This window comes from Branchiostoma floridae, chromosome 3, assembly GCF_000003815.2.
Source record: "Branchiostoma floridae strain S238N-H82 chromosome 3, Bfl_VNyyK, whole genome shotgun sequence".
NCBI lineage: Eukaryota > Metazoa > Chordata > Leptocardii > Amphioxiformes > Branchiostomatidae > Branchiostoma > Branchiostoma floridae.
This window is the reverse complement of record NC_049981.1, coordinates 7,088,981-7,104,346: the sequence shown is the minus strand read 5'-3', so window position 1 is coordinate 7,104,346 and position 15,366 is coordinate 7,088,981. Positions and strand designations below refer to the sequence as shown.

The following is a 15,366-nucleotide window of genomic DNA, read 5'->3' as shown; positions in this document are numbered from 1 at the left end:
ATACCCTATCCTTATTATGTCGGTCACACTGCGCGTGCTAATGAATATTGAATAACTATAGATATCTTGTTCAAATTATAATATTTTCTCCATTTTCTAATGAAAGGTATACAGACTCCTAACCGGGGGCCAACAGTGCTTTCAAATTCAACAAGTGAAAATTTACATGATACATGAATTTTCTACTCAGAACTTGAAGCAAGTAATCAATAAATATTTTTGTACATTGCTTAAAATTACTGGCATATCAATAAAATCATTATAAATATAGCTCCAAGTACTCAACCATATATGTTTTAGACATAACCACCAATTAAAACACACATCAACACTCCCAAAATGGACACAAACTGTTCACAAAGTTTTAGTGAGAGCTCGTCTGTGAAGTAGCCCAGCATTCAGGCCACAAATACTAAATATGTTACAGATTATATTTTGACACTAGAAACCGCTAAAATTAGAAAATTTGATGATTATTTCTGAAATTCAACATCCTGAAAATATATATGACATTTTGTGCCCATCATTACACCGAAATAAAATCATTTTCACCCGTTTTCGGCCTCATTTTAGTGATTCGAATCTGGCTCCCAACAGGGTGCCTGCTTTACTGTCAGTGCGTGTTATTCCTGGCAGCCATGTTGGACCAGTTTCGGTCTTTTTCTTCAAGTTTAAAGCTGTTTTTACGGACGGATTTCTGCTGTTTTTGGAGAATTTGCGGCCCCAAAACTCACATTACAAGGGAAAGAAGGTTCTAATTGTTGTTTCTTATGTCAAGGAATTATTCGTCCGCCCCGTTGACGCTGCCGATAGCGCATGGAACCACATGGTCGGAAATATACTGTACCTGTACATGCTAAAATTATGTGATCAGTGTGTTCATTTACGATGTAAATAGAGACTGTAAAAGTTGTTTATATAAAAAATTGTGCTTCAAAACGTCAGTGTGGCGGCTTATTTTCCCAATAATAACATTTATTTTGTACATTCATAGCGAAATCGACCGATATTTTACATAATCGCTAGGATGTTTGGGTCACAGTGGAGGGGAAATCCGAGCCGCTTCGGCCCAAAATAGTGAATTTTGAGCAAAAATACCGCGGACATATGGACAGAAAACCCCAAACTTTTTATTATGCGGTTGTCCCTGGTTAGCAAAGCCCCAATTTTCAAAAAAATAATAAACGTACCGTCCCAAATAAGAACGTACCGGGTGGAATTTTCTTGGGAAAAAAATAAACGTCCCGGTACGTTTATTAGGGACATGAGAGTACGGTCTTTTTGCATGACGTGAGTTGTGATGCTATGCCTCGCGCGTCGGGTTATTGTAAAAATCTGTGTTATGATTTTCTGAATTTTGGCTTGCTGAATGATTGAGGGCCTTTTCTAGGCAGTATATACGCCGTACAGGCCCGGTACACAAGTTTCTTAAATCTGATCATTCTCTGAGCTTACAAGCTGTTTGTACACTGTTTGCACTACTCATTGGTTACGTGTTGCATAGTTACGTTTTATTTGTCAGAAGATAATGCAATCGAGCAAATCTGAATGATTCTGTCAGTGGAAGTAGCTTCTTAACCACGTTGCACCCACGCACGGCACTATATCATTTACGATGCACCAATTCAAAAGACACGCAAGAAATATTTTATTGATGTTTTATTCACGAGACTCAACTCCATTGCCGAATCACAATCAGACGAAATTGCAGTGGCGTGTGGTGCAGTTGATGCGATGTCACGATGACCACGTGCACTATCTGCTCATCAATGATAATGATGACGTTAATCCCAGCAGTCCTTGACGTAGCTGGTAGTGTCGCCTCCGCACTTGTTGACCCAGCCATACCTGTTAGAGAGATCGAGGTACAGATTGTTTATTACCTGGCATTTCATGGAGGTTGCGGTTTACCCTGCGTTTGTCTGTGTGTCTGTCAACAAGATAACTCAAGTTGGTAGGTTAGTGATGAAAGCTGGAAATGATTAGATACCCCCCCCCCCCAGCGACCTCCCTTGGTACAGCATCGCAACTTCCGGTTTTGCTATCTCGTGTTCTGAATAAACTATGATCACGAATTTTAGGTGTCAGATAGCTCGTTTGCTCAGGAAGAATTCGAAGTGACATAAGTTTGGGCTCCCTAGCGGCTAGTTTTGGCATAGCAGGGGCATTTTTGTCAAAAACTTCTGAAGTGGATAACTAAAGAAGCGAACAACGGATTTTCAAGATTTTTGGTATGTAGGTACCTTAGACTATATTGTACAAAATAAAATATTAATTATGCATGCAAAATTGGAGTGCATTTGCATAGTTAATAAGAATATTCTATCATGTATTTCGTCCGTCAAGCAGTTTTTTCAAAGTATGATTGTCCCGGACATGGTATGGTCTTGTTTGCTACTGTTGTAACAGTTATTGATTCCAAGCCATAACATCATGTATTTTTGGTTGTTTGTTGTATTGAATTAGGCATATATAGCGTACCACGCTAGGTTTGTACTGCTGGACAGTACAGATATCAGTTGATCCATTCCTACCGGTAAGGACCCGGGACCCCCGCTCTTTTCGATAAATGTGGTGAGCTTTCTAACGTAGCTGTCCTTGAACAATGGATATACAGTTAACGTGCTACTATCAGAGGACGTCCCTGTCCCACTGTGCGAAAGGGGTCGATTTCCGGACATTTCATGTATAGAATATTTCCGAATTCATTACGTTTCCGGTGATATCAATGAGTTTCCTGATCGAGGAGCCCAAGAAAGATGACGAGGGTTGCCTTCATGGTCTCTGTTTAGGGTTATGAAAACGCGGTGTCTTTTCTACGGTGGCTTGTTGTTGTGTAATATACAATTAAACTATAAGTTTACGTGCTGTGGTTTATATATATTAGAATGGTATAGGCGGACGTTAGGATGTTTGTTTTGTTTATTTAGACAGCCGTCTTTTCACATAAGCTATGGATATTTTATTGCATTCGTGATAAGTTGAGGTATTGTTTTGTGTATTCTGTGTGTGTATGTGTGCACATATGTGTGTTTGTGTGTCTCCCTTTGTTTATGTGTGTGTACCATGTGTGTGTGTACGTACGTGCGCGCGCGTGTGTGTGGGTGTTTGTGTAGTGTGTATGTGTGTGTGTTTGTGTGTGTGTGTGGCATGTGCGTGTGTATGTGACATGTGTGTGTTTGTAACTTGTGTTTGACGTGTGTGTATGTGTGTGGATGTGGAAGTGTTTGTGTATGTGTGACATATTCGTATGTATGTGACATGTTTGTGTGTGTGTGTGTGCACATGTGTGTGTGTGCACATGTGTGTGTGTGTATGTTTGTGTGTATGTGTGTGTGTGTGTGTGTATGTGTGTGTGTGTACGTGTGTGTGTTGACTGATACGAAGCTGTTCTGTGACTGAATGAATGGAGTGTATCAGGAATATTCCACTGCACATATTCAAAATGGATAAATATTTTGTAACATTCACTGTGTATTATTTATGCACTAGACAATAATATAGCCCAGAAAGGCTTATTCACTATACTCTGAATAATATAAACAAAAGTCCAAGGTTTGTATTAAGGGAAATAAAAACCACAGATAGGACCGGCCGAGAATGGGGCCATCATGACCCGATCCAACAACCCTCATCTTCAAAATCTGTCTGCAGAGCCCAATCTACTTCGTACCCGTACCCGTAGTTGTCTGTCTCTATGTTATTTCTCAGTACCATTTCTTTGTCTCTTCACTAGATTGGTTACACCCAAAATATATTTAGCTGTAGGTCTTTCAATGTAGTAGGTTTTAGAGTTTTACTTTGATAAGCTATTTTGGCAAAGATTCTTGACCTACTTTTATACGACATGAGTGGGAAATGCGGCCATCTTGAATAAACATCAAAACCCCCCTCCCCCTATTGACCAGATTTTGCCTGTGGGGCCCAATTATTTCGAAACAGGTTTTTGTTTGCCTCTGCATATAATTGGATGGTTGTCCATCACCCTTAAGGCAGTCTTGTCACATGTCCTTTTGTTTCTTATGGTAGACTGCCTTCTTGGAAAGTACCATAAGTTGTAGCCTCCTTCACAGACCTCTGGCGTGGCGGCATAGCAAGAGCAATGATTTGCCATTTTTAAGATGAGCGCTATATCGGATAAGGAAATATTTCCTCACACACTTGGGTGGTACACAACTCCCTTTAAGAACAGAGAACTTATCGTGAAACTTGTGAATCGGCGGTTCCCTAAATAATGGACGCCTCCACGTGCACGTAAGACGTCTGCGAAGGAGGCTACTTAATGCTTCAGTGACTGGGCGTCTTTTGCCACATTTCTCCTGAGATTCTTGATCTCACTGAGACATACGCACGTCATTGGTGCGGGTGTGTCAGATTTTACTCCGGAGTTTTTCATCACTTGGAGGCCGTTGGTTTATGGGCTAGTCCAGCTATAAAGGTATGGGCACATTCTTTATAAACCGTATCTCAAGTACCAGAAAAGGTAGAGGAATTTGCTCCAATTTGTGGTTTTTTGGTCATTTTTCAAACCAGCTGGTTTTAGAAGCTATGCACGGACAATATCCCAGTTCACAATTGGTAGCTCGCTAATATTGGACAGTTTTTTTTTTACCAAATCCAAATGACACAGGCCTTGGATGACATGCTATTCAGCTACAGGTCAAATACTGACATATAAGGATCTCGACTAAACCTTGGTCTTATACCCCCTTTCCACTAGGACGGCGCTCTCGACGCGCTCTCTCTGCGACCTCAAATTTGACATATCGCTCAACGAATTCTATAGAAAAGAAATGAAACTTTTTACAATTTGTGTGTTTTGTTGTCTTTTTTAGTCTCACTTTTACGTTTTGTATGATATACCCAGTGTGAAAGCAAATGTTGGACATATCCTATTTCGGTCGCACTGAGAGCGCAGCGCGATCGCCGTCCTAGTGGAAAGGGGGCTTACACTGACCAGTCACTATACTTTAGCACAATGGCTTTGTTGCTCTAGTGCTGTTGTACAGTCAATTGTACAATTTAGCAGGCTAAATGAGTATGGGAGTACCAGTAATCGAACAAGTATGATACTCAGGTTAGCAAACTATAGCTATCAGTTCAGCAAAGTAGCCTACAACGAAAAATAAAACGACTTTTTGTTTACTTAGGCTAACGTCACATCCCCACAAAGGGACCCGGCATTTTTAGAATACGAAAAGTACGATATAAAAGACAACAAAAACACAAAACGGACCAAAAATAATTCAAGAGCATGACTTGTGTATATTTATTTGAGTAAACTTGAAATGTTTCGTACCGCGAACAGCCCGGCCGGCCCTGGTAGGAAATGTGACGTAGGCCTACCTCTTGGTAATGCATAACATGTGACGCTTGTGAATAAGGCTCCACGTAATCTTACTTGTATCAATAAATCTACTACTATTTCTTGTAGCCCAAACCACTTCCTACCACTATTAGCCCAAAGGACGGTGCTTTCGCCGCGCTCTTTCTGCGACCTAAAAACGTTGACACATCCCTCAGCGAATTGTATAGAAAAGAAACGAATCTTTTTACATTTTCTGTGTTTTGTTGTCTCCTTAGTCAGGCTTTTACGTTTGTATGATGTATCATAGGTCGGTCGGATGCTAGGGTATTCTTTCCCGTTGCTATGCGCGTTCGATAGAATATCGGGTTACAGGATGCCTACCTTTGCCTGCCCGTAAAATGAAAATAAACAAAATGTTTTGACAAAGAATTTTTTTCAAAATAATTTTAAATTAGTAAATTTTCAATCTTGTCGTTTAAATTTAAATAGCTGTTTCGTTTCCATGTTGCTCAAAAAGACGACCATTTTCTATTCTCGGAAAGGCATTTAATTTGACCAAACTCTTAATAAGATGGGCCGCATGCGTCATCGAAATTTCTCGATTAATATATTTTTCGTCATCTATGAGGAAAATAAAACTTTTTTGCTTGTGGGATTTTTAATTTTTGATTCCAAGCAAAGTTACAGTCGAAAATATGCCCCAAACTGCATTTTTCGCACTTAATCATATTCAAGGTCACCAACACAAACGTCAGTGGCTTCGTTGAATATTACAGGTCCCAAACAAAGTGATAGCATGGATGTACTGTCCAGAAAATTGTTTATTTTAGTGAAAAACTATCTTTTTTGGCTAATTCAAGGTAGTTTGGGTAAAAAAAGGCCAGAAAGCAGTGATTACCGGCAACGACCGCAGATGACCCCAAATAGAACGCGAGTTCGGTTCGAATTACGTCAGATCGAACATTGTGGAATAAGGTTCGAATTCTGCTAGACATGTGAGGTTTTGAGCCCGTATTTGACCACCGTGTCAATTGATGTGTATGTATTCATGTGTAGCATACACTAGCATACCGCTGCCTGTGACCCAATTGTATTGTATCGTTGCAATTCTAATAAATCAAATCAAATCAAAGCGAAGGTTACACATATTCTATTAAAGTCGTTACGAGAGCGCAGCGCTGTCGCCGTCTATTGGAAAAGGGGACTTATACCCCTGTCACATTTCGCGAAAATCGATCGGACGACGAGCCTGGCTTACATTCATAACTTTATTGCACAACAATTGCACAAGGTACAAAGTATCATAGCTTATATGTGACAGGGATGGTTTTCAGGTGAAAAATATACACGCAACCCTCCGTCGATCTTAAATATGGCCGATCTTTCGTCGATATGCCCGAAGATCGTGGATAATGTGACAGGGGTATTAGACGACAATTTTGCAGTTCGCTCTGCTAGTATTTGACGCATGCGTCTCTTTTTAGTTTGATTTGTTTGCAGGTTTTTAGTCTTTTTTTCCTGAAAAATGATGTCATGTTACTGAAACAGGAGACTAAACCTTGTCCAGTATTGTCGGGAGAAAGAAAAGACGCAACAGTTTGGGTGTATCGTCTGGTACCCTCTGTAAACATCGTTTTGTAACTGAGGATGATTGATGGATCATACATCAAAGGAATCTCCGTAATTTTCGCCTGCGGTGTTCCTTTTGTTCTGTGGTATTTGTCCCAAAATTGGATCTTCCTTACAGACGTAATCCGCGAGAAAAGAAGAGTGCGTCAGTCTTTTGCTCGTTTTCTTCGACAAGAACAAATACATGTAGTGTAGGTATACGAAATGGGTCAAACGCATTTTTCGGCAAGTCATAGACTAGACATAGCGTCACTGACGACTTTTGCTGGTACTGCAGCAGAACTTGCGCCTTTTCCAATCAGTTCACACTGCAGGCATGTTATGGACACGATTATTGACAATTATTAAAAAGCGATTGTGACTACCTTCTTTCTTGATTTTACCGGAAACATCCGCGCGAATGGTTAATATTTTTACGTTTTTGTGCTGCAGCAGGTAAACAGAATGGATCACCGCTGGGTCTGTTTGAGTATCTCCCTGGCATTACTGGCGGGCACGGCGAGAAGCCAAGGTAGGAACATGGTATCTGTTTATAGTCATTCAGTGTAAGCTGTCACAAACGGACCTTCATTTGTTCAATGTTTCGGTAAGGCTCTCGCAGGCAACACAAGTAAATTTTGTCCTTATTACAAATATTGGTAACAAATAACCATATAAACAATAGTTTCTTGTTCGTTTTGAACTTTACCTATTCATTCATAGTAAAGTTCATTATGCGATGAGGAATACGAAAGATGGCCGTCGAAACGTTTACAAAAAATGATTAACGACGGAGACTACGTTCAATATGCCAGAGCCTGTTTATAAAGTATCTATATTTCAATTTTATGCTGATGTTGCTGAGTTGTATGAATAGTTATAGGAAGGAGCATGGTCAAACGGCGTGGCGTTGGCGTGGCGTAACTGGTAGAGCATTCGGCTCGGAATCGAAAGGTTCCGAGTTCAATTCCCACCATGCCCCGACGTTGTGCCCTTGGGAAAGGCAGTTTACACGACTTTCCCTTACGGTGGAGTGACCCCCACCGAGCCTCTTCGGCTAATCTGTCTAACTGTGTGTAAGAAACACACTACGGATTTGGTGCGTCGATGTGCCAACATCTGCACTTTGACTTCCACTAAGAACCGTTATTTTTATTTTATTTTTTTTTTTTTTTTATGGTCAAACCGCAATTCCGACTAAAAACATCGACTCCAAACCTATTTCCCCCGAAAACAAATCTGATATTAATAATTCAAAGTGGTTAATGCTCAAACGTTTTACTTGGATCATTTTACAAAATGTTCAATGCATACATATACCAAATTCAAAGTCATTTAATCGTAATACTGAACTAGAAAGGCCGACATTTGCTTGAGAGCAAATACAGCATATTTCAGCCATCTCCCTCCCCATGCAACAATAGGCTATTTCAAAATCACCCATTTGAAAAATCACTTTTACTAATAACGGTTTAACCCAAAAATGAATCTTACAAAATTCCCCCGTTCAAGAATGGACTCCAGTGCACCCTATGTGAATTTGCACAATAGACCAGTCCAGAAATACTCCCACTGAAACCTTGGCCTTTTGAATAAGAAACCAAATCCAAAATTGAATTTAGCAAAAAAGGTCCCAGTGCATGAAAAGGTATAATAGACCAGTCTAAAAACACTTCCACTAAAAATTGAATTTTGAATCATCACCCGTTCAAAACTGAATTTGAAAAAATCCCCCTTCCGTGTGCAAAAAATGGACTCTTCCATGTAAAGTAGAGCAGTCCAAAAATACATCCGCTAAAATAGGACATAATCACTGAAGTCCAAAAAATGGATTTTAAAAAAGCCCCCTCTATGCACGAATGGACTCTTCCAGAACACCCATGTAAAATTGCAAATTAGACCAGTCCAAAAATAACCCTACTGAAAGACTTTGACAAACTAGAAGTCACCAAAGTCCAAAATATGAATTTTGAAAAATCCCCCCTCCGTGCGAGAATAGACTCTTCCAGCACACATTCTGTAAAATCGCAAAATAGACCTGTCCAAAAATACATCCACTGAAAGACTTCACCAGTCCAATGATGAATTAAAAAAAAATGAACCCCTCCGTGTAAGAATGGACTCTTCCAGATAACACCGGGCTCGTTGATTGGCTGCCACCCCCCCTCTTTAGGATATAGATTCAGGCTAAGTGATTGGTTACCTATCTAATTAGATTAAATAGACATATATGCCAGTAGGTGCAATCTGCAGCTGGGGGTCAACGACCTTAAGGTCATTAACCCCTCTGGCTATTGGAAAATGACAAAACAATCCCCAAATATATTATTTTGACGTAGTCTATGACAAAAATTATACATGTGTCATTTGAATAAATATCTAGTGCACCCTTTTACCAAAATTTAGGTCATTTGGTTTTAAAACCAGAGCACAAGAGCCAAAAGTGTACTCTTTGGTCATAAAATGGCCAAATAATCGCAAAATTAAGCATTTTGTTGTACTGTATATCTCAAGTGTTATTGAATCCATGTGCGCATATGTCTAGGGCACTCCTATACTAAATTTCAGGTCATCTGGTTCTAAAACCAAGGTACAGGAGCCAAAAGTGTCCTTTTTTGGTAAAAAAATGACCAAAAAATCGCAAAAAGAAGCATTTCGTTATACTGTACACCAAAACTGATATTGAATCTATATGGGGGACTTATCAAGGCACATCTGTGCCAAATTTCAGCTAATTCGGTTATTATACCAGGGTACAGGGGGCCCAAATATACAGTTTTGGCCTTAAGATGACCAAAAAACCTTAATAAAATCATTTAAGAGACAGATATGGAAAAAATGAAAAAAACGTCCGAGGGTATTGGCCCACTCTACCCTTGTGCCAAATTTCAAGTCATTCGGTTGAGGAACAACGGAGATACCGTGTTCCGAAGATTTGACAGGAGAAAGAAAGAAAGAAAGAAAGAAAGAAACATTACGAATACAATATATTTCACCATACCTATGGTATGGCTGAAATATAAATATACAGTTTTAGGTCATGTAATTGTAAAACCAAAATATACAGCTTTGGTCGGAAAATAGTCCAAATACTTCCATTGAATTATTCTAAAGACATTTAAGAAACGTCTTGGCGTATTGGCCCGCTCTACACTTTTATGTCATTAGGCCAAGGAACGACGGCGATCTTTCCCCTTAAAGATTATGACAGGAGTAGAAAGAAGAAGAATAAGAAGAAATAAGCAGAAACATTACGAATACTGTATTTCTAAAATAATTAACGAGCGCCCGGATGTCATCCATAAAATATACTTGCTGTGGTCTAATACAAAATTGTAACAAATATCATGCAGCAACCAAAGGAATCGAATACACACTAGTGATACAATCAACTTAATATAACAAAATTGGGTAGAAAATAGAATTTGCATATCAGTGATTTCCGATCTATTCTACCTATTCCTGTTTGTTCAGATCCGTGCATGCCCAGCGACTACATTGAACTGAATGAGGCATGGCGGAACGTCCAACAGGTCAACGATGGTAACCAAAATATGTGTGACAGTGGGTTTGCCGGAGAGTGGTACCGCTTCACGGGTGCTGCGGGAAATGCCATGCCGACACAGGCACCACCCAGCAAGCACAGGTGCGGTACCGACGCCCCGATGTGGATGAACGGGCAACATCCCACCCTTGCTGACGGCCAAGTCTCCCGCCGGGCGTGTGCATTGTACGGCAGTGACACCTGTCTATGGTACACAACCATCAAGGTGCGGGCCTGCAGCGGCGGCTACTTCGTGTATAAACTCCCCGGGATTCCTACGTGCAACGTACTTAACATGGTCTACTGTGGCGGTAAGTGATCAACAGTTTCACAACTTCGAACTAGAGATATTCATGGCCCAAAATAAGAGTATAGTGCTTAGCTATATCCTAAGGCCACAACAAGTAAATTTAATGGAAGACATCCTCTGCAAACTGCAAAAATAATGAGGTAGGGCGAAAAAAAACAAGACGGGTAAAAAAAAACAAGATGGCAAATTTTCAAAATAGACACCATAAAAGTTGTAACAAGAATTGAAGTGACAAAATATGGCATCACGACCAACAAGGCATTCATTCCTGCATTTAAGGAAATGCACTTAGTCTAGTGTAGTATAGGTGACACCAGTGTGGTAGACTGGTATCACTAACCATGTTGGCAACTACATGTACAGTCATGACTTCCATATTGGTGCCACTCTTACAACTATCCAGCAAGTTTCACTTCTGCAACTACAGTCAATGCTACCTATCTAGTGCCAATTCTATATACAATTATTTGGTTACAACAGAACTCATTTACCAATTTTTGTCTATCTGACCATCCATGAAGAAGAAAGAAAATCTTTTTTTTTCTGAAATCAGCCGAAAATTAATGAGCGCGCTGATGTCATCCATAAAATTTACTTGCTGTGGCCTAATAATAATTCGAAGGGTCGCTCCTGAAATTTAGACCAGTGTTTATGATACACTGATCAAATTGTATCAGTTTCTATCAGTTGCTGCAACATAATAGTAAACAGTTTCACTTGATTGTTGCTCACAGTCAGCTGTATCTAGTAATGTGCACTCTCACTTCGAAATGACTTTAAGGGATTATTTGTTTATTTTGAGACCAAAAACGTACATTTTTGCCTTCTTGTGTCTTGACATTGAAAACGACTTGAAATTCGGGATAGGGGCGCCTAGGTCCATGCCAACTACTAAAACAAGACTGGCAATAAAAATGTATTATTGCCATGACGACGATTGGGGGTACAACAATACAGCTCAAATCAGAAATAGACTGGAACTTCCCTGTCGCACTATCCCTGGCACAATATACTAGCCCACCTGTAACATAAACCTACAGCCAGCAGAAATGTACTATCCCCGGTACAGCACAATGGTCTGCCAGTGACCTAAACCTACAGCTGAGTACTACAGAAGTATTTCCTGTCTGCCTGTGGCGTATGGCTTGAACAAGCTCTAGAAAAGAAAATGTATCCTTCATAACATAACATAACAACCAAGACAACGTGATCCACTGTGCAGAGTTTCCCTGTCTTACCACTAGTTTCAAAGAACAAATTCCTCCAGGAAGTTAGTGTGACCTACATTCCACCATTGCATACCAGAGATACATCTGGAACAGATTTAGGGGGGGGGGGCTTGCATACCCAGCATACTGTGGAGTACTAGCATTCTTGGAAAAATGCCTGTGCAATTCCTAGAATTTTTTGCAGACTGAACGCAATATATACCACTTGACGACGCCTCAGGGCACAAAATTCTTCACATCATACTTGCCATCGTCCCCCTGTGTGATTACTGCAGCCACGTACCAGCTCCTTCCGCGCTTTTTAGATAAGTCTGTCATCTGCTCTCTGGACTTTAATGGAAGGAATTAATGTTTCATGGCCCAGTCCATGACAACTAGAACTAATTGTTTATCTACCTGTTGCAAAGAAGACTGGCAAGATCCTGGTAAACTCCTCCTAGCAAATTGGACTTCCAACTGTAAGTGGCTGAATGTGATTGTTCAAGTCTAAGCATAGTCAACTCGAGTGTTCCTCTGTGTTTTGTACTTTAGAAAGACTACTGTCTATCTCAGCACATCCTCCAGATACAATCTCAACTAGAAAGGCTTAAGAGCAAATACAGCATATTTCAGCCATACCCCTTCCCACGCAACATTGGACTGTTCCAAATCACCCCTGCGCAAAAATGGAACATCCTCTTAACAGTACATTATCCCCCAAAGTGGACTGGTATTGTGAATTGATTCCAGGTAAAAACAGAGCTTGCTTCTATTTTTCAGAAAATGACAATAATCACACCTTCCATTCAGAAAATTTTCATCATGACTGAAAATTGTTGAATGACTTCATGTAATGTCATTAACAATTTTCAGTACGATAACTAGGTGTAAGTTTAAAAAAGTATAAGCTCCTTGTGATGTGGGTACATTTATTATTGCAGTGAACTTTTTTTATTCAAGTAGGGCATACGATTTAATAATTATCAAGCAGGTGCAGGTACTGTAGGAGCGTTTGTTTTCTTCAAGCTGTAAAACTGTAAAACTGTTTTACTTTGTATGCAATCAGCCATCGAGCCTATTCTTATTTTAGTTTAACAACTTCCTGCCAGACCCGGAAGATACGATTGAACCTTGTTCGAGGATTTATTTTCGTCTGTCTGGTCAGTCTGTTCATACCCTGGCGCTGAGAGTGTTTTATTGGGCTGAAACTCTGGCAGTTTAAAGTTACTTACAATTTAAATGTTCAAAGTTTATGTCAAACAACAACAGCACTAGGAAATGTGGCCACTATAGACAGGTGGTCACTATAGAGAAAATGCTGATCTATTGACTAGGAGCCATACGTTACACATGATTTCAGTACACTGATCATTAATCATATAAACATTGCACAGGTAAGCCAATTGTTTAGATGTACAATTAAGTTCAAATAATTCTGAAGAGAAATATTGATGAGAAAATAATCATTCTCGCCACTGTCTAACTTATAATTAATTACGTATCAAAACTAAACGCAGATTTTCTAACTAACGCACCTTTCGCCGACTTCATCAAAGGACCGCCGGCTATCAATCAAACACGGCTGTTGATTAGACTTAGAGTTTCAAACAGTAATGTGCTGTGTGCCAGTTGACAGCGAACTTCATGCTACGTGATGTTTTACATTGCTTGGACCTTCTTTCCTACTGCCCCCCGGACCCCTGTCCGACGCTTTGAAAAAATCCTGGCGAGAAGTCTGTACGGCCTGAGTCTTCAAGTTAACGTATTGTGTGGTCCCGCTTATGAATATTAATTAGCCTTCGCTTTCCTCTTCGCTGATTGGCTGAACCATTAATTGAATTAACTCTTCCTGCCGGCTAGACGCAGATGTCGGCTCTGTGGGGTGAACGTCCGAAAGGTCATGGCATGGAGAACGAAAGAAAACCAATTTCCCCTAAAAAAAAGTGCTGCAATTAAGCTTTTTACAGTACTTTATGCCAAAAATTTTACTTGGATCATTTTACCAACTATCTTATGCCTATCTATACCAAATGTTACTCATACCAGGGTACAGGGGTGCAAAATATACCGTTATAAGACCGTCAACAACAGTCGCACGGAGCTAACAGCGCAGCGAAAATACCATCGCTAGCGTTTCAACTTCGGATAACAAGTTATAAGTACTGTTGAACTCAGTAATGTTAAAGTTTGTTTTTAGTTGCCTTTGTCGGTTTGACCTGAAATAGTGTTACGCTAAACTCCTGAAGAGAAGTTAAGTGATTGCTGCGATTATCATAGATATGCCCCTAAGAACTGATACAATATAAAGGGATCATGAGGCCCCGCTTATGAATATTAATTAGCCTTTGGCCTCCTCTTCGCTGATTGGCTAGGTCTTTGATTCAATTAACTCTCCGGCTGACGCGCACAGGTGTGGCTCTGTGCGGGGTCACGGAAGGTCACGTCAGGAGGCCAAAAGAAAACAAATTTCCCCTCAGAAAAGTGCCAAAATTAATCATTTTAAAGTTGTTTATGTCAAAAATTTTACTTGAATCTTGTTACCAAGTATCTAATGCCTATCTATATCAAATTTCAGGTCATTTAATTGTAATACCAGGGTACAGGAGCCAAAAGTGTCCTTTTTTGGTCAAAAATTGGCCAAAAATCGCAAAAATAAGCATTTTGTTACACTATACACCAAAAGTGTTATTGAATTTATATGAAGGGAGTATCAAGGCACATCTGTGTCAAATTTCAGCTCATTCGGTTGCAATACCAAGGTACAGGAGCCAAAAGTGTCCTTTTTTGGTCAAAAATTGGTCAAAAAATCGCAAAAACAAGCATTTTGTTGTACTGTACACCAAAAGTGTTATTGAATTTATATGGGGGCATTATCAAGGCAATTCTCTGTCAAATTTCAGCTCATTTGGTTGTAATACCAGGGTACAGGGGCCAAAAGTGTCCCTTTTTGGTCAAAAATTGGTAAAAAAATCGCAAAAATAAGCATTTTGTTGTACTGTACACCAAAAGTGTTATCGAATTTATATGGGGGCATTATCAAGGCACATCTCTGTCAAATTTCAGCTCATTTGGTTGTAATACCAGGGTACAGGGGCCAAAATATACAGTTTTGGTCTAAAATTGACCAAAAAATCTCAATAAAATCATTTTAGAGGCAGATATGAAAAAACTGAGAAAGAAGCATCAAGGTATTGGCCCATTCTACCCCTGTGCCAAATTTCAGGTCATTCGGTCCAGGAACGGCGGAGATGAATCACTTTGAAGATTTGACAGGAGAAAGAAAGAAGAAGAAGAAGAAACATTACGAATACAATATATTTCACCATACTATGTATGGCTGAAATATAATCAACAGCCGTGTTTGATTGATAGCCGGCGGTCCTTTGAT

The 15,366-nt window shown here is 39.8% G+C and overlaps 2 protein-coding genes across 18 annotated transcripts in view; one reads left to right on the top strand and one right to left on the bottom strand.

The window, feature by feature from the left end:
• LOC118411089 (enoyl-[acyl-carrier-protein] reductase, mitochondrial-like) overlaps positions 1–15,366 on the bottom strand; it is a 112,285-nt gene that overhangs the window by 28,310 nt on the left and 68,609 nt on the right. The gene's annotated exons all lie outside the window — the stretch shown is intronic.
• Positions 4,314–15,366, top strand: part of LOC118411086 (neurogenic locus notch homolog protein 1-like) — a 37,157-nt gene continuing 26,104 nt past the window's right edge. For 9 of the 16 annotated variants that reach the window (XM_035813099.1, XM_035813100.1, XM_035813107.1 and 6 more), the window contains exons 1-3: positions 4,315–4,438; positions 7,370–7,448; positions 10,391–10,771. In XM_035813099.1, the coding sequence (XP_035668992.1) occupies positions 7,382–7,448; positions 10,391–10,771 (448 nt within the window). In that variant the 5' untranslated portion in view covers positions 4,315–4,438; positions 7,370–7,381. Of the gene's footprint in view, positions 4,439–7,369; positions 7,449–10,390; positions 10,772–15,366 lie in introns of all 16 variants that reach the window. The other 7 variants (XM_035813110.1, XM_035813109.1, XM_035813106.1 and 4 more) reach the window with 2 other exon arrangements.